General features: G+C 31.8%; 1 protein-coding gene and 1 pseudogene across 1 annotated transcript; both read right to left on the minus strand.

Annotated features, from left to right (window-relative positions):
* Positions 1–10,192: 10,192 nt before the first annotated feature.
* On the minus strand, positions 10,193–12,846 carry LOC109129995 (putative FBD-associated F-box protein At1g55030 pseudogene; annotated as a pseudogene).
* Positions 12,847–12,956: 110 nt separating this feature from the next.
* Positions 12,957–18,010, minus strand: LOC104758943 (linoleate 9S-lipoxygenase 1). The gene is made up of 8 exons (XM_010481912.3): positions 17,369–18,010; positions 15,742–16,031; positions 15,078–15,651; positions 14,906–14,991; positions 14,722–14,829; positions 14,336–14,637; positions 13,976–14,242; positions 12,957–13,873 (listed from the first exon to the last, which is right to left on the minus strand). The coding sequence occupies exons 1-8, from the start codon at positions 17,568–17,570 to the stop codon at positions 13,120–13,122; spliced, it is 2,583 nt and encodes an 860-aa protein (XP_010480214.1). The 5' UTR covers positions 17,571–18,010; the 3' UTR covers positions 12,957–13,119.
* Between the last annotated feature and the right edge of the window lie 2,792 nt (positions 18,011–20,802).

The following is a 20,802-nucleotide window of genomic DNA, read 5'->3' on the forward strand; positions in this document are numbered from 1 at the left end:
CCAATGGATTCGTGGGTTTAACGGGGTAAACCCATTAGGGTTATGGGTAACCCATGGGTTAATGAAAAAACAAAAATAATATATATATATAATAAATGGATATATTACTTTGGTAGTTTTATAATTTTATTTTATATAATATGTTATGGATTTTATATTAATTATTTTATTTTATTTTATTTATATATGGGTAACCCATATAACCCATTTAGCCATTGGGTTTTATATTATTGGGTTTGGGTATATAAATTTAACCCATTATAATAAATGGGTCGGGTTGAACCCGTCCACGAAAGTCTCGAACCCACGTGGATATGGGTTGGGTTAGCCATTTTGACACCCCTAACCAAAATGCATTTATTTTTTCAGTCAAGGGTCTTGAGAGAACTTCATAATAGATGACCTTTCTAGAAGTGATTGTCGAAATTGTGCGAGTGAGGACAAAACACAAGACTATATCATTTGTTGATTTGTAAGGTCGGTAATCAAGTTTTTAAAGACTTCTAGATGTAACAAACCGGCCATCGAATATGGGTTGGTCCACTAGCCGGGAATAGATGTAGGGCCTACTTGGGAAGGTGGGCCCATGGACTGAGAGTAGACATGGGCTCACTAAACAATGTGGCGGTTGAAGCGTTATAGTGACAGAGGCTACATCATGGTGTGTCAAAGACACTTCCACGAATAAATTGAGAAATTAAGCATTAGTTACTATCAAAAGATTTTGTGACGATTGGAAAAGGTTTTGACGTTTATTGGTTGTCGGAGCAAGCTATTTTGAGATAGCAAAAAGACGTGAACATTCTCTCTCCATACAGGTTGAGGGCCGAGCCGAGGTTCTCTCTATGGTGGAAAAGGTTGGACACAAGGTTATCTGCCCAATAGAGGAAGGTGGAGGAGGTTGGACGCAAGGTTATCTCTCCAAAGGAGGAAGATGGAGCCATGGTTCTCTCCATGATGGAGGAAGTTAGACGCAAGGTTCTCTCCATAAGGGATGAGGGCGGAGCTGAGGTTTTTTCCATGGCGGTTATACATTATTGTGCTGATACATCATTGATTAGTATATTATGTTATCTATGAACACATTAAGCTAATTATTTTACTTTCACTTTGACATAGTTACTATCACAAATAAATTGGAAAATTTAACATTAGTTACTATCAAAAGATTTTTTTGTGAAGATTGAAAATTGTTTTTACTTTCATTGGTTGTCGGAACAAGCCATTTTGAGATAGCAAAAAGACGTGAACATATTTTCTCCACATAGGAGGAGGGCAGAACCGAGGTTCTCCCTATGGTAGAGAAGGTTGGACACAAAGTTATCTCCGCAAGGGAGGAAGGTGGAGGAGATTGGACGCAAAGTTATCTCTCCAAGGGAGAAAGGCGGAGCCAAAGTTCTCTCCATGGTGGAGGAGGTTGGACGCAAGGTTCCCTGCATAAGGGATGAAGGCGGAGCTGATGTTTTCTCCATGGTGGTCATACATTATTGTGATGATACATCATTGATTAGTATATTATGTAATATATATTTTATTCGAAATGTTTTTTGAGCCAACAAATTTTAGTAATTAAAAAACTATGCAGAAGTGAAAGTAATATACTTGGCTTAATGTGTTTACATAGACAGATTCTAGATGGTGATAAAGAATATTTTTGTAACATACAAGAGTACATTTAGATATAAAAAATATACTTTTAATAGTAACATACATAAAAGATTTGTAAATGGATATAAATCAGTGTATTATAACAAAAATAAAATTTATATATAACATACAACAAATTTTAATAAATTTAATTTCATTTATAAAACTTTAAACCCGCACATCAGGTAGGTCCTCATCTAGTCTTATTATATAAAGTATGGTTTCAAAAGTTACTAATTCACCAGATCGTGACACGTGTCATTTAAAAAATTACTAACTCATAAGATCGTGACAAGTGTCAATTTTACACAAATTTCTATTTAAAAAAAACAGAATCTTTAAAAGATCAAGAAATAAAAAAAATTACTAATCATAAAATAAATTATAAAGATAATCTTATGATAAAGATACATGTAGTTCCTAACAAAAATCCTTCTACAATAATAATATTTATACAAATCCTATATTATATTATAATTAAAAGTATATTTTCCTTAATCATTTTCTCTAGTTTTTTAAATAATTAATCACTTAAAATTAAAAATAAGTAAATAATGTTAGAATTTCGAATTTTATGAAATATATATATATATATATATAATTTCCTTATAATTATTTTTAAAAACTTTGTTTTTTTTCTAAATTCAGAATTTTATTCTAATTATATTTTTACTTTATTAATATTTTTTAAAACAAAATATTTTTTTGGTTGTAATCAAATTCTTCTTATGAAATATTTAAACATGTCAAAATCTCAGACTGATAACTTGGCACATGTCAAAATCTTGTTAATGACCAACTTTCAAAATCTTATATAATTGGAGTTACCAATGACCACTGCAGTAAGATTACTTCACAAACATAATTTTTATGTAGAGATAATGAAAAAATATGTATGTGAAGCTGAATATGAGTTTTATACTTACGCATTGATTTAGTTTGTCGACCCATGCCTGAAGTGTAGCTAGTTTCAGTCGCATATGAGGATGTGCGGGTATTGAAATGGTTGAAGAGAATAAATCATAAATCCTAAACAATATTTTTAAAATATAAAATTTTATTTTATTTTTTGAAGTAAATATATAAATAATTTTAGTTAGAGAAAAAATAATATTTGTATTTACCTTCATACACTTATTTTTTTTTTTCTTATATATTATAACAATTAGTAAAATAATCTAAAGTTAAATTATACCCCACCAAAATCAGATTTGTATTTACCTTCATATACATTTTTATATTTTTATATTTTTAATATATTATAACAATTATTACAATAATCTAAAGCTAAATTATACCCCCACCAAAAATTTTGCCAAATACTCATCATTAAAAATATTATTACTGTCAAATTTCAAAAACGTTTCATAACTTATTACAAAATATTTTACATGCAAAGAATTCATCAAAGCAACATATAATGTAGTAACTACATACAATTTTACTGTATGTTTCACCATTCAAAATGTGCTCTTAAACCCTAAATTATTTTATTGTTAAAATATGCTCTTAATCACCACCTATAAAATGTCTTTTAAACAAATTTTATGTTGCTTGGCATAATTATAGCTCTTATAATTACTAAAATTGTATTGCGACATAATTTCTTTAACCATTGATTTTTCTTACTCCAAAGATATTTTGGATGAACAACTGGTGAAAATTATCTACTCTATTACAATGATTTTATGACCAACCCAATTAAAGTTAAAAATTTGAAAGAAAGTTAATATCACATAATAAAAATAAAAATTTGAATATTATAATTATGATGGTATATATAAAGCCTTAGATAATTCAAATATGCAAAATAGAAACTTTATAAACAATCCAAAACATGATATAAGTCATAATCACGTTAAGGATCGATGCCTTATTTACTCCCCAGAAGTATTGCATTTTACCAAAACTACTTAGAACTATGACCTCATTTCAAATATTCTCGAATCGTGACATGTGTCATTTAAAAAATTACTAACTCATAAGATCGTGACAAGTGTCAATTTTACACAAATTTCTATTTAAAAAAAAATCTTTAAAAGATCAAGAAAGAAAAAAAATTACTAGCCATAAAATAAATTATAAAGATAATCTTATGATAAAGATACATGTAGTTCCTAACGAAAATCCTTCTACAATAATAATATTTATACAAATCCTATATTATATTATAATTAAAAGTATATTTTCCTTAATCTTTTTCTCTATTTTTTAAATAATTAATCACTTAAAATTAAAAAAAAAGTAAATAATATTATAATTTCGAATTTCACGAAATATATATATATATAATCTCCTTATAATTATTTTTAAAATTTTTGTTTTTTTTTCTAAATTCTGAATTTTTTTCTAATTATAGTTTTACTTTATTAATATTTTTTAAAACAAAATATTTTTTTGTAATCAAATTCTTCCTATTAAATATTTAAACATGTCAAAATCTCAGACTCATAACTTGGCACATGTCAAAATCTTGTTAATGACCAACTTTCAAAATCTTATACAATTGGAGTTACCAATGACCACTGCAGTAAGATTACTTCACAAACATAATTTTTATGTAAAGATAATAAAAAAATATGTATGTGAAGCTGAATGTGAGTTTTATACTTACGCATTGATTTAGTTTGTCGACCCATGCTTGAAGTGTAGCTAGTTTCAGTCGCATACGAGGATGTGCGGGTATTGAAATGGTTGAAGAGAATAAAACATCAATCCTAAACAATATTTTTAAAATATAAAATTTTATTTTATTTTTTGAAGTTAATATATAAATAATTTTAGTTAGAGAAAAAAAATCATATTTCTATTTACCTTCATACACTTATTTATTTTTTTCTTATATATTATAACAATTAGTAAAATAATCTAAAGCTAAATTATACCCCACCAAAATCAGATTTGTATTTACCTTCATATACTTTTTTATATTTTTATATTTTTAATATATTATAACAATTATTACAATAATCTAAAGCTAAATTATACCCCCACCAAAAATTTTGCCAAATACTCATCATTAAAAATATTATTACTGTCAAATTTCAAAAACGTTTCACAACTTATTACAAAATATTTTACATGCAAAGAATTCATCAAAGCAACATATAATGTAGTAACCACATACAATTTTACTGTATGTTTCACCATTCAAAATATGCTCTTAAACCCTAAATTATTTTATTGTTAAAATATGCTCTTAATCACCACCTATAAAATGTCTTTTAAACAAATTTTATGTTGCTTGGCATAATTATATCTCTTATAATTACTAAAATTGTATTGCGACATAATTTCTTTAACCATTGATTTTTCTTACTCCAAAGATATTTTGGATGAACAACTGGTGAAAATTATCTACTGTATTACAATGATTTTATGACCAACCCAATTAAAGTTAAAAATTTGAAAGAAAGTTAATATCACATAATAAAAATAAAAATTTGAATATTATAATTATGATGGTATATATAAAGCCTTAGATAATTCAAATATGCAAAATAGAAACTTTATAAACAATCCAAAACATGATATATGTCATAATCACGTTAAGGATCGATGCCTTATTTACTCCTCAGAAGTATTGCATTTTACCAAAACTACTTAGAACTATGACCTCATTTCAAATATTCTCGAATCGTGACACGTGTCATTTAAAAAATTACTAATTCATAAGATCGTGACAAGTGCCAATTTTACACAAATTTCTATTTAAAAAAAATCTTTAAAAGATCAAAAAATAAAAAAATTACTAATCATAAAATAAATTATAAAGATAATCTTACGATAAAGATACATGTAGTTCCTAAAGAAAATCCTTCTACAATAATTATATTTATACAAATCCTATATTATATTGAATTCTTGGCCTAATCCTAAAGAGAAAAAAATGTTATTATGTGAAGATATGTAGTCTCTCATATCTTTATCATATATATAGAGAGAGGAAGAGGTCATTCCAATATATCAAACTCAATTCGAATTTTCAAATATGAGCACTAGATATGAAAACCGAAACTGTGAAAAGAATGAAAAGTCAGCTAAGAAAATGAATAAAACTGTTATGAATAATGATCAGATTGTTATGATGGAGAAGGTGCTTAGAGATGAACCTCATATGCGGCTGAAACTAACTACACTAGAGGCATGAGTCAACAAACTAAATTAATGTCTAAGTATAAAACTCATATTCAAATTCGCATACATATTTTTCCTTCATTGTCTGATATTATTTTACAAAATATGGGGACCCCAGCTTACAACTATGCAGCTAAGAAAATGGTAACAAACTCAACTTTTTTCTTTTTAAAATTTTCAAAAGAAGTTATAACTAGCAAACATTCAAACCCATCAAATTTAACCACCTATATCTTGGAAGGAAATCTTACATATAAAAAATGACGATATTTTTGATGTCAATCCATTTACTAAAGGATATATTGATAATAATCAAGATAATAATACTCTAAACCAAAAATGAAGATGTTTCCGAAATAAAATGTCAAACAAGCATGATAATAATTATATTCTATATTATGAAATTTAATATCTTTATTATAATAATTATACAATTATTAAATTATGAAATCGGAAAAAAATAAAACACAAAATATAACTAAAATAAAATAAAATAAAACCCCGCAGTCTCCGAAATAAAATAAATAAAATTGTAGGAAGTAAGCATAATATCCGCTGAATCAAAGGTTCAGGCAACTCGCTAATCCCCTGTCCAGAGTATTCTTACTTTTACTACCCTTTTTGCTGTCAAAAGCCAAAATCAAACAACAAGATGAGTTGGTTTTTGAGTTTTGGAGCTTATTAGTTACGAAAGCCTAAAAACATACAAAAAAACTAACCTTCGTTTCATTGGAGAATCATGTGTGTTTGGCTATAGTGCTACGTACAGGTTCTCTTGATTTCCAAACAATGAGCCGCTGTTAAAACCTTATGGTTACGTCCTTCAAACTAAGACGGCGGACGTTAGGGTTTTGGAGGATGTTAAATTTGTTACAGGAAAGTGATGAGGTGGGGTGACGTGGAGGTTTGCTAGAATATGATTGGTGGAGATGTTGTAACACCCAATTTTCATGGCATGTCACAGGTTAACTTATACCACAAGTAAACCATACTTAACCGAAAATAATCGAAAAATCCATTAATTCAACTTAAACGTCTTTCAAAACGTTAAACCGAAACCAACAACCAGTTTGATAAATCTAACAATAGAAAATAAAATAATAATCTCCAGCTCCTAACACCAACACCAACTCTAACAACTACTCCTCATGGTTACCTGCAAGAGAAAAAGAGGGGTGAGTAATCTAAGATTACTCAGCGAGGGCAAGCCTTAGGGTTCACGAAGTCTTCATACACAAACATGCTTAGACTGTCACAAAGTCTAAACCTAAGATAAGCAATCAAACACGTGTCAACGACACACACACATCACACAAATGAGACTACGTCCCATAACCATCGCCGTGCATTACCGGATTCCTCATGCTTTCGCACTTCTTCTTGCACATTTTCACTTGCGTATCCGGATTTCTCATGCTTTTGCACTTCTTCCACGCACAACCACGCGTTGGCTCGTCAGCCAATCTTGATCTACCCGCATTCCGCGCCTGTAGACCACCACACAACTACAAGGAAAATTCCTTGTAGGACTCTCTGCGGTTCTCCCGCTTCTTCGTGCCTCTTGACATATTTTCTCCTCACACTCAAACAATTTATTATATCACACAAACATGCATTTCACACACCACGCAATCCGTTTTAAAATATCTTTCTTTTAATTCTCAAATCCTATTACTATAATTCTTTTTTCTTATCTTTTATTTAGTAAATATATTATATATATATATTATTATACACTCAACAATCAACTAAGATTATTTATATATAATCCATAGGTCTATATGGCTTAACCTTAAACTAAATAACTATCTATACGTATCGGCATATGAAAAAGACACTAACTAGTCCTCACTTAGCCAAACGGATCGAATCCTCGGTTTAGTATTTGCAACAACAATCCCGCTTTAACAACAATCTCCGTCTGCAACGGTTTAGATGTATTGGTCAAATATTATTTCCAAATAATATACAAAATCATATCCATGATTTAATCCATTAAACCAACCCAAACCAATGTCTCCAAAAATCATATCCATGATTTAATCCATTAAACCAACCCAAACCAATGTCTCCAAATAAATTAATAAGATTTAGCTTTATAATTAAATCAAACCAAAATCTTATAATTTAATAAACCCATGTTCAGCTTTACGAGCACATAATTGATTTTGGTTCAATCAACACTTCCAAATCAAACCAAATTATACCACGAGTCACCACCACTTCAGGTGACCACAACCCACACAAGTCAACAACAATTAAGCTTTTCGGTTCCGTACTTGATACACAACTATGGTTTAGTTCGGTTTAGGCTTTGGTTCAATAATCAACAAAACAACACAACACAAACACGCACGAGACTAAGCTTCGCCGTTTACCTTTCTCGACAGATCTGATCGGCGGCTTGACTTCGACACAACCATTCAAGCTTACATCGGTTAGGTCCTCATGGCTCAACCATGAAACAACAACAACAACAAATCATAAGTCAAAGGTAGAAACTTTCTGCGCAAGTTACAAAACAATCTAAGGTTCCCTTACCCATACGGCCTCGACGATGACTACGGCTGCTCCGGTGACAGCGCCTGACATCTCTGGTGAAACACGGTGCTTGAGTGACCAATGGTTGTGATCGACGGTGACAAGCTAGAACGACGAGTTCGTACGCTTCTCCTCCACGAGACTCACTACAACAACAGCGAGGACCACGGCTTCATACCTTAGCAACGGCGACTGTAGCACAATCTTATCAACTTAGGGTTTAGGTTTGCGTTTCTCTTTGACGGCAAATGAAGAAGTAATATACGCATAAACTGGCCACACATGAACCCTCGTCGTTTTTTTGTTTTTGCTCACTTGGGTCACTAATGAGCTGAACAAACCAAATTGGCCCAACTCCCAATTATAAAATTGGGGATGTTACAGATGTGACTTGTGTGTTGGATGCCGATGATTGGCTAGGAGCAGAAAGGAGACCTGAAGCTATAAAGAGAAGCAAAGATCAATTGTGAAAGTATAACAAGAAAAATCTGAGAATTGTTAGTTGTAACTTCTTCTTCTTTGTTTCTTCTTCGTTTGTGACAATGGTGTTTGTACTCATCTTGATTGAGATCTCTCCGTAAGATCTTCGTCATTTGAGATATCGGCTTGCGTTTTATGAATGTCAGCTCGATTGGTTACGGTTACGATTTGAATTGAAGTGTTGGTGTGTTTATTCTTTATCAAAATTCGATTCGGTTTAGTCGGTATTTTTGCTGTACTCAGTAACTCAGTTCATTCTATAAAAAATCTCGTTGAACAAAAAGAAAATAAATAAATAATGGTATCAGAACTAAAACACAAAGTAGAATTGATGATTTAATTTTGTAAGGGTTCGAATTTTTATAAGATGTTATTAATTTGTAGAAAAAGAAATTAAGATATATTATAGTCCTCTTGATATGAAAAGGTTGCTTAGGGACACGCAAAATCCCTATTTAACTGGAATTTTCAATTTTGTCTTCCCCTCAGCAAACCAGTCATATTGTACAAAATTCCAGTTGAATAAAAATTCGTCGGTTTGTCTCATATTCACTAGCATTAGTTTTCTTAAGCATAATACTTAATTGGCACAACTTTTTTAGTGTGATTTGAATAATTGATAAGCACAGTTTCAATAGTTTAGGCTGATTTATTCCGATATTTATAGGCCACACCAATTAATAAACAAGAATCAAGGGTTAACGTGTAGTACAAGTAAACAATCGTATAACACAACCCGGGTGTGAGAGAGGTCCATGATGAGACCTGTTTTTATATGGAGACACTGTTTGGAATTCCTCTGCCAGTAACTCCACCTTCACCGGTCAGAAACAGTAAAGTGTATGGCATCTTAACCAGACCGGTCATGTTCTTGAGATTCTCATCGTCGTTCCTCTCATCAATGTTCCTCTCTATCTCTTTTAATTTTGAAGGTGGGAGAGGCAGAGGTTCAGAGGACATTAACAATTACCCTCAGATAGTCAGATGACTGATGATGCAGAAGGGCTCGCAAAATGGAGAATCTTCAAAGCCATAACAACAGTGACATCTATGAAGCAAAGTTGAGGAGACATAACAACCTCTAGGTGTAGATGGTTCTCAGGAGACACAACAACCTCAGTTCCAATTCGGAGGGAACCAAGCTCCGATCACTTCTTGAACCTTCCTTCTCTAACTGGTTATGTCTTTATTTTTTATTATTCTTTTACAATTTCATAGAGTCTCAGATTTCAAATTCTCAACTTTAACCCTATATAAGATTTTATCATTATAACAAAAGATCAAATGTTAACATCTAAAACAAATAGAAATCCCAAGAAACCGACTGTAATAAAAGAACAGTAAACGTTACATATATATATAAAAAGACATTCATATATTATATGTTTCATATGATGAATTGAACCTGGCATGAATTTCTATCCCTGACAACACTTTTCAAATCATTGAGAACCTCAAGCCTATCTCGATAACTGCAGATGAGGTCTAAGGCGAAAGAAGCTTTCTTCAAGCGATTCGTGTTCTTTAGAATGTATTTCGCCACTTCTATCTCCTCTTTTCGTTTCCGTTTGTAGCCTAGCCACATAAACGTCTCAAGGTGAGACAACAAACATTTAGGAACATTCTCTGGTGGATTCCATACTCCACTACAGTCCGTCCAACCTATGTCCTGAGACAAACAACAAACATTTAGAAAAACGCAATGCAGTTATGTTATTATTAGATCAGCTTTGCTTACATCGATGACCTTGAGTACTTGCAATTTAGGAGAACTATGGAGCATGAAGGAAAGTAGATCCCACCATGCTTTTTTATTTGTACCTAGCTCCAAATAAACCAACTGGTCGAAGATGCTACCGATAGGAAACTTAAATTTGAAGGGTGATATGACCAAGATAAGGCGTTTGACTGAAGTAAGAACTATCAAAAGCTTCTCCTCGGTTATCTCAGAGACTATAGGTGTCAAATGAGCTGTCCAGTGTCCAATGGGTGTGTCCATACGGGCCTTTCTGTATATGGGCTATATTTGGACGGTCCAGAATGGACAATGGACTTGCCCATTGGACAATTTTTTTATTTTTGTTATTTTTTCTTATAAAATCTGAATATTATTTTGTTGTTTTCTCTTATAAAATATGAATATTATTTTGTTGTTTTCTGTTATAAAATCTGAATATTATTTTGTTGTTTTCTGTTATAAAATCTGAATATTATTTTGTTGTTTTCTGTTATAAAATCTGAATACTGTTTTGTTGTTTCTGTTATAAAATCTGAATATTATTTTGTTGTTTTCTCTTATAAAATCTGAATATTATCTTATAAAATATTACAAATTAATTATCAGGAACATAACAATTCATAATCAGCGTAGATTACAAGAAAAAAATAACAACCCAAGTAGGTAGCTTCCGAGGGATGAATCGAGTCAAAGAACAAAAACTCCGAGTGATTTCTACACGTTGGAGAAAAAGCATTACACATGAAGCTCGTCTCTAAATGCCCTGTTCCACAACATCCTCTCTTCGTGTCTTTAAACCCTGTTTTCGTAACTTGCTAAACAAGAAAAGGTTCTCATAAGGTGACTTGCTGAAAGATTGTATGTATATACCGTATTAGCCAAAGTGCCAAACTTAGACAGCAACAATATTCCCTTCCTCTTCAACAAACTTGAACTCTTCATCACCTACAACATTCAAATCAATAAAGTTAAAAATTCATTACCAATATAGTTCAAATGCAAATAAAAACTAGAATTCTTACCAATATACTGACAGAAACATCAGTTATATTTACCTCCACCAGCTCCGGTACGCTTACAATCAGAGTAGACTCAAAGCCGCAGACCCTTCAATCTTCAAGTATTTCAAAGAAGGAGTATTTATCATATAATACCAATGTTTTAGTTTACAATGGCCATTATGAATTGTTAGTCTTTGTAAAGATGGCACTACAATTTTGCAATTTTTCATCGAGCTACTTATATATTCACGCAATACCAACTCTTGAAGATTAGGACAGCCAGATAAAAGGTTAACAATAGATTCCTCGTCTTTGAAGTCCACACGTTGTAGGTTCAGAGTTCTAAGGGATCAAGAGAAACCGAAGAAGGGACATCCATAACAGCATTAAGCATGAGTTCCAAAGTCTCTAGTGTTTCACAGTTATACAAGCTTCTAGGAAACCTGAAGAACCTTCTGTGGGAGTAAACTTCTTCGAGTACCAACTCACGCACATTGCGGGTTAATGCAATTCCAATTAAGATTCCAAAATCAAGTACATTATCAGGTCCATCTAAACGAACTTTGAGATGTAATCTCTGTAGAACAGGAGCCTTATGTGAAAGCAAAGACTTGCAAAGATTTCCGAGTTCAAGTCTGCGATTTAAACCATCAAACTTGAGTTTAGGCATCACTTTCCAATAAGACTGCCATTGTTTGGACAAAACACTCGTTCTTGCGGCAACTTCTGTAGGAAGTAAGCACAATATCTTCTCAATCAAAACTTCAGGCAACTCGCTAATCCTGTCCGGATTATTCCTACTTTGACTACCCTTTTTGCTGTCAAAAGCCAAAATTAAACAATAACAAAACATATAAGTTGGTTTTTGAGTTTTGGATAGCTTATCAGTTACGAAACCCTAAAACTGACAAAGAAACTAACCTTCGTTTCATTGGAGAATCCTGTGTGTTACTTTTAAAACCTTATGTTTACTCAAACTCCGGCGGTGAATGTTGGATATATTTGAAGGCGAAGAGGGCAGAGTTAGAAGGTTAGGGTTTTTGATTGAGTATTTCGGTTAATAATAATAATCCAATTTGAATATGCCTAGGTTGCTTAGGGACACACAAAAATCCAATTGAATTACCCCGGTTTGTACAACCGGGCAAAAATTGGAATTGGAATTTGATTACTCCGTTTGTAAAACTTAGAATTTTATCTTTCCCTCAGCAACCAGTCATATATTCTGCAAAGTTCTAATTAAATTTCTCCGGTTTGTACAAAACGAACAAAGTATTCCTCTGTTTGTCTCTCACCTTCACTAGCATTAGTTTTTTTTTTAAGTTAAGCATAAAACTTAAAGGTTTTAATTACCACAATGGCACAACTTCATTTCTAAAATGAATTTGGTTTGGATAAACTGATAAGCACAATTAGTATAATAGTATAGAATGTTTTATTCTGATATTTATAGGCCACACCGATTAATAATAACAAGAATCAACGGTTAACGTGTAGAAGAAGTAAACAATGGTATAACAGAACCTGACTATATATGATTCTGTGAGATAGTCCCTGATCTGATGAGACCTTTTTTTATATGGAGACACTGTTTGGAATTCCTCTGCCAGTAACTCCACCTTCACTGGTCGGAAACAATAAAGTGTACGGCATCTTAACCAGACCAGTCCTGTTCTTGAGATTCACATCGTCGTTCCTCTCATCCATGTTCTTCTCAATCTCTTTTATCTTCTCACCAAACTTCTCAAACGCATCCGACGCCTCTTTCTCAGCAGCCCATTCTTTAGAATCTCTCTGTCCCAAATACACTTCATCGCTCGAATGAGTAGACAGAATCTCAATCAAAGATATCCCAAGAAGTGTCTGAAGCTGAGCTGTGATCGTCTTAAAAAACACTTTGTCAGGGTTCTTCTCAAGTTCTGCAAACTCTGGAGTGTTTTCCTTTGGCATGAACTGACGGCTTATGGTCGGTCGGTTTGGGAGGTATCCAGCAATCGGGTACTGTCCGAAGTTAACCGCCGCATGAAGAGCAGAAGCCACCCATATAATGATGGTGCAAGACTCCACAAGCTCTTCTCGGTTTTGCATTTTAGGCCACCATGGTTCTGACTTTTTGTCTCCATGACCTTCCTCGCGCACCTCCTTCCACCAGGCTTGGAGCTCAGTGTCCCTTTGGATATCCTCATCTGTCTTGTAGAACAAGGAAATGTAGTCTCTGACCCAATATTCAATAGCATACCAAACCTCAAGCCCATCAACTGCATAAGGATAGTCTTTTATCCTCAGACGTAACCCATGTGGTGCTTCTGGGTCATCAACGGCCATCCCTCTGCAATTGAAAAGCCAAAACATCAACAGTTTCTGTGATCAGAGAATGTTACATTCCGTTGACTAAATGCATTAGGCCTAGAGCTAAGAGTATATGCATTACCTCTTTTTAAGTTCTGCAGGCAACGCTTGATCAGGGAAGGTCCAGTGGTTCTTGTAGATGAAAGATGACATCTCCATGGCATATTTAGAAGGGAAGACAGTGATCTCAAAGATACCACCACCATTGATCAAGATTTGCCTAGCAAGCGCATTGATGTTCATGGTATCACGGAAGTGAGGTTCAAGGAGCTTAAAAACCGGGTGAAGAACACTCAGCTGTCTGTTTGTGGCAATCACAAAAGGCTCAATCGATGCGTGTGTTTGCGTCCTGCAAAAAACCAAAAACATTAACCTCAAATCATATAGATAAAATAGTTTTCTTCCCGCAACTTAAACCATTTTGTATCCATTAGACCATTACCAGTGGCTAATAAGCTGATGATTTCCAGAGTCATTTACGCCCACAAAAGCCTTTGCCAACTGCCACAGCGAGTCGTAGACCCCTTCACCAGGAGTATATACTTCACTCACTGCTCCAAATTTGTCTCCATCAGGATGAGGCAAGCTCAGCTCTATCACCAATGGCTTCAAAGTCCCATCATTTTTCAGAAACAGAAGTGTCCTAGATGCATAAGTCTTGGTCGTGGTAGTGTTTATACGTCCCAAGTATGGCATCAGTGTGTCATGGTGGTCTAATATAAACAACCTTTCCTTCTCTAGAGCCTGAAAATAGCAAAAGACAAGATGTTTAAAATTGACTCTGTATCAGATCAATGCTTTAATTAATATGTGACATTAGTTTTTTACCTCTTCAACAGTGAGCCCATCTAAGCTTTTTTCTATGTGGCTTTTGGTGATTGTACTGTTCTGGTTACCGTATAATTCACTGTCAAGCTTGCTCTTAGGAGGAAACTCCTGCAAGTTAACATACCAATAGCCTGTAAGACAGCAGAATAACTTAAGAGAAACCAATGTTAGTTATGGATTTCACCTGAAGAAGTTGAATAACAACAGGGTTTAGCCCTGCCAACATTTCTCTAGCGAATTCCTCATCTGTTCTCCATGCAGTTTTGTCCTCTAGTAAAGATGCAAATCGAAATTTGTTACACTGGTAAACGTTATTTAGATGTAATCTTAGGAATATATAAGAAATGTGGATGTACCTTTGATGACCTGAGGAACTGGATACTTAAGGAACTTCTGGCCATCTGTTCTGAATATTTCTTTTAACATCTCAAGAGGTATATTCTTAACAATACTATCAATCAAAGCCTGGTTTGGTAGATCGATTCCTTCTTCGTAGATCTTAAGAACATCTTCAAAAGAATCAAACTCATTAGGAGTCTTGTCGAACACAGCCTCAAGTGCAGGCTGGATAATCTGAGCAATTGCTTTCAGAGCGTAAGCAAGGAAATCAGACATCTTCAAGTGTCCAAATCTCTCATCTCGCGGAACATATATATTTAGGCTTGATGTGATCGGTAACCTGCTCTCGGTTTGAGGATCTTCTTTAGTTGGTTTCCTCCCGGTTCTTCCTCTTCTTGGGTAAGGATACTCTTGTGTCCCTCCGAGTACAGGCCGTGGGTTCTTTGGTGGGACGCCTAAATCGTTGTAGTAAGCATAGTCATATACTCTGTCCCATTCCTTTAGCTCTCCTTCACCGGTTCCTCTCAGTTCCACTAGCTCTTCTTCTCTGTACTTGAGCAGCGTTGCAGGTGTTTCATGTGGAAGATAAGTCTGAAACAGATGTGAACATTAGATTGATATCAAGAAAACATATTTAGACTAATACTAGTCAAGAAAAGAAACGGAGAAGTGTTTAGTTACCTTGTTGGAGAAGAAAACTCGGTCTTTGGTGTAGTGTTTAGCAGGGTAAATCCAAGAATTGCATATGTAATGGACCCTGCCATGGCCTGGAACGTCTTCAAGTGTGAGACTTTTGAGAAAAAACTCGCTGAAATGGCTGTTTCTGATTAAGAAGGCTCCAGGGTAACCAAAATCGCTGTCGTAGTCGAACGTGACCTTAAAGGCTGATTCGCCTGCGGTTAAGGACGTGATTGTTGTGATCCAATCCTCCAAATGAGCAGTCTTCCCTAGTTTCCCTTTAGAACCGTTTGCTGCAAAAAAAAAAAAAAACAAAAAAAATCACAAATAACACAAAAGTTATACAGTATTAATTGTGTATTATAACATATTTTTTAATTTCTAAAATTTTTATGGTATCTACTATTATGAAAACTATTAAACGTGATTATGGTTCCAAATCAAATGGAATATATATTTCGTTTAAGATATGGAATAGATTTTCTCTTTTGGGACACAATTACCCACACTCTGTTTCCTGCTCTGTAAAAGAGTAAAACAGTCAGAGCATTTTTAAGCATTCGTGACTAGAAGTACTTACTACTAAGTTTTTGCTTTTAACAATATCATCCAAATCCAAACATAAATTATATATATCTAAAGAAGTATTTCCACAAAATTAGTTACATTAATTAGAAATGACTGACAATTGGATTTAAAAATAAGATGACATTTGATTTAACTATGTAGGAGATTTAAAATCTAACAAAATTCGTTTTTCTTCTGTTTGTGTTTTTAATTTTAATATTTAATATTAATAACCGAAGTAAACAATCTATTTTTTTTTTGAAATAACTAGCATGGGAGAGACAGGAAAGAACGGAAAAAAAATTCATATTCATATTTCAATACCTATATTTTAATTAAAATTTAATATATTTTATATTAATATAAATATATTTTGTCTGATCAAATAAATATTTCAAATTAAAATTTAAACATTTATATGAGCAGAAAAAAACAGAATTTTCAATTTTATATTATAAATTAAAAATATATATTAAAGAAGGAACAAAGGTAAGACAAAAAGAAATTAAATGATTTATTCGTCTTTCTTGACACAGAGAATAATTGTTTTTTTTTGGCCTTTTAAGAGAAAAAAGAAAGAAAGAAAAAGCCAAAATTATTCCCAAGCTTCTTTTTTTTTTCCTTCGTTCCAAGCTTTCTTGTTAAAGAAGTTTCCACACAACAAAACAAACAAATTACGAAATTTGATAATTTTTCAAGTACGACCATTTATTTAGAAATTTAGATTATCAACAAAAAAAATGGTCTCACAAGTTTACTTTTAATTAGTTTCGCAGTAGTATATATCTTCTACTAGACGTGTAACGTGTTCTCTGGTACTGTTTCCACAATTTACTTCGCAATAAATGTTATTATAAATCATGGGGTAATATTTATGATATGTAGTGGTGACTTGGTGTGGGTAAAACAAAAAGCAAAAAGAAAATAACAAAAAAATATTGGTAATCGCGAACTTAATCTATATAATAATTAGTTAACTATTTTTTTCAAAAGAACAAACGAAGAAAACAAAATCAAAAATTTGAAATTCGAAAAAAAAAAGAAATAGGAAGAGAAGTTTTACCAGAATCAGTAACATCGGAGCTGATGAGACGAAGAGTGATTTTGTTACCGAGGAACTCATGGAGACGATCGAGGAACGAAGCGTTGAAATCGTTGAAATCGAGGACGTTCTTCTTCATCAGAACCACCGTTCCTTTCACCTTCTTCGTCGTCGTTTCATCACTTCCGCCGCCGGTTAACAGATCCACAAGTTCTCCGATCATCTTTGAGTTGGAGTAAAAAGATTCGCTCTCTTTTTTATTTTTTTTTGCTCTGATCTAATCTCTCACTGTGTGTTTTATGAATGGTGTGATTAGCGTCGGTTTTGTGGGTATTTATAGAGGAAAACTTTATGTCGTAGTAGCCTTTTGTATAGGGCATTTGTGTTTTCATTTAATTGGATTAAAAAACTTAGAGAAGTGGTTTTTTTCTTAGTTCATTTGATTAAGAGAAGATTAAGTAATTAATTGATCCGAGTTTATTGATTTTTTTTTTATAAATGTAACTAAATAATTATTGGAAAAAATGTTTAGTAATCTTGATAATGTGAAATGTCATGCATACGCTGTTTTGGGGTATATAGGTTGTGTGGCAAAGGATAGGCTCTACAAAATAAATATAGTTTATTGGTTTATAATTTTAACAAAAAAAAAAAAAAAAAAAAGTAGCCCAATTCTGTCTATGTTCATCTCTGTTTTATTACATAAATTCAAAGACTTCTTTCATTTGTTACCAGATTTGTTTGAAACTATAAGGGAAAATAAAGAAAGACCATATACATGGTAGACAAAAGACTGCGTACCCCATTCATAGGATTGACCCAAAACCTTACGATATACGTACATCCGAGAACGACACTTTTAAATGTATGATTAAACGTTGCCAAAAGGAATAAAAAGAAAAGAAAAGACCAATTTATAATTGAACCGAGACTGTAAAATATGGTTGAACCCAGCTGTAGTTGTTAATAAATGTGATGTGAGTATGTGACCATATGGGATGGTGGCGCAGTGTTACATTTACTGCATTAGCATCAATATTTTTACAAAAGTATCAAATCAATTCCTTCTTTTTTAAACGAAATTGACCAACAAATTTTTTTTGTTATTCGTGTATCAAATAGGGACGAATTAAACTGTTACCGGTGATGATAGTATATATATATATATATATATGATTATTCTATTACAAATGATTTATTTAAACTTTATGAAACTAAAACGAAAATATATGATGATAATATTAGAAAATACAATAGTGCACACAAAAAAAAAACCTAAAATCCTAATGTTGATTAACAGATTCTAAACGGTCAAATTGATATTTTAATTTTCTAATTTATACATGGTATACAAATAAGTACCAATATCCAAAACATGACATTGTAACTCTTTTGCTTATCCTTGCAGCTTTTGAATTTAACAGATAATTTCATCCTTAACGTTCACCTAATTAATCAACAATTAGCGATGGAAGAAAAAGATATCAAGGGAAGATGCAGCGAATCGTATTCTCATTTCTCCAAATGTTTCAATAAAGATGAGAATTTGCTGTCTGACTTCGATGCCTGATCAAACTGTTTAATTAAGTTTGATATATAAATTAAATATAATTATTGTTTTATAGAATTAATTAATTTATGTTGGAGGTAATTTTTATATTTACAGCAATTGTCTATCCCAAAAATAACACGTGAAATTAAAAACACGTGGAGTTTTTGTCTGTGTGCATACCTAATCGTCATGGAGTTTAATTAGCTTGACTTGTTGGTCTTGGCCAATTTGACCAGATCAACTAAACATACCATAACTAATATTGAAAATTTGTACATGTATTAGACCTTTTTTTATTAACAGACACTCGTACTTATATAATGATTATATTTATAATGATCGATTTGAACATCTGAGTAATAGAAAACAAGTTTTAGTTAAGTATTTGATTCATCTTGATGGATGACTGATGATTGTTGATTAAAAAAATTGGATTAGCCTAAAATATGATATATAGTTCTGAGAAGTACTCGTGAGATACTATATATTTACGTTATATGTTGACATGAAAAATAAGCAAATGTTTTATTTTAAAATTTGATTATTGTGGGGTTTTTTTTTTAAGTTGACTTTGTAATGGTTATCATCAGATTATATAATATGACTTATACACGTCAGAGTATAATTAAGGGATTGATTTATAGTTATTCAAATCGCAAAAATTAATAATTCTGGTTAAACCGCAAATCTTCTAACCGCAAATCTTCTAATATTATATAATCTTCAGATTATATATATATATATATATATATATATATATATATATATATTATATTAGATTAGGACCTGATGTACGGGTTTTAAATTGTCAAATAAAAAAAAAATTAATCTTTTGCTATAAATAATAACTACTTTTTGGAAGTTGATATATATAAATATTTGTAGTTAGGGATTAATCATATTCTCCTAAATGAAATTTGTTTTTTCATTAATTTTACATTAATACACTAAAATATTAAAATAATCTAAAATTAAAATATCAGCAACCAAAATTTTTGCCAAACATTCATAAATTTTGCCAAACATTCATAAAGTTTTGCCAAACATTCAAAATGAATATTATTATTGCCAAACTTTAAAAACATTCCACAACTTATTCATATAATATTTTACATGCAAACAACTCGTCAAAGCGTCATCTTAGGAAAAACATCCGTTAACTCTAAGTTTTATCACAAAGAAGGTGTTTATACACCAAAAAAAAATATTATTGTTAAAGTATACTCTTTATCACAACTTATACAATGGGTCTATGAACAAATTGAACCAATTTTATATCCCTTTGCTTTCACTTTGACATAGTTCATTTAACCACTAAAATTGTTGTGTCATAGTTTCTTTAACCAATAAAATTGTTTACTCATAAAAAAAAACATTAGATAAAGTATCTCCACCATTGCAATAAGTTTATAACCAACCTAATAAAAACTGAGAAATTGAAAAAAAGAAGAAGTTTATTTGACATAATACAAAAAAAAATTGAAAATTATAAACATAATAACATATGAGACTTGGATAATTCATAGATATAAATAGAAACTACAAATACTACAACATAATAATTCTTTTTCAAAAATAATTTTTTTCGATATTACATATCTTTAACTTAAAAAAATATTACAAAACTTTATTTTAAATCATCACATATTTCTAACTTGATAATCAAATTGAAGTAAATAAATCTAAAAATACTACGTTAAAAAGTAAAACAAATTAAGAAGAAGGAATATAATCAAAAACTAATCTTTCAAATCCTTAACTGAAAAAAAAATTGAGTAACATATAAAATTTTAATTTACATCATCACAGATTTATAATTGATAATGAAATTGAAAGAACTAATATAATATTTTAAATTAAATAATGATACATGTTTTTTTTTTGTCAAAGACCGTGCTGTCAT

This window comes from Camelina sativa, chromosome 16 (genome assembly GCF_030686135.1).
Source record: "Camelina sativa cultivar CO46 ecotype springtype chromosome 16, ASM3068613v1".
Classification (NCBI taxonomy): Eukaryota; Viridiplantae; Streptophyta; class Magnoliopsida; order Brassicales; family Brassicaceae; genus Camelina; species Camelina sativa.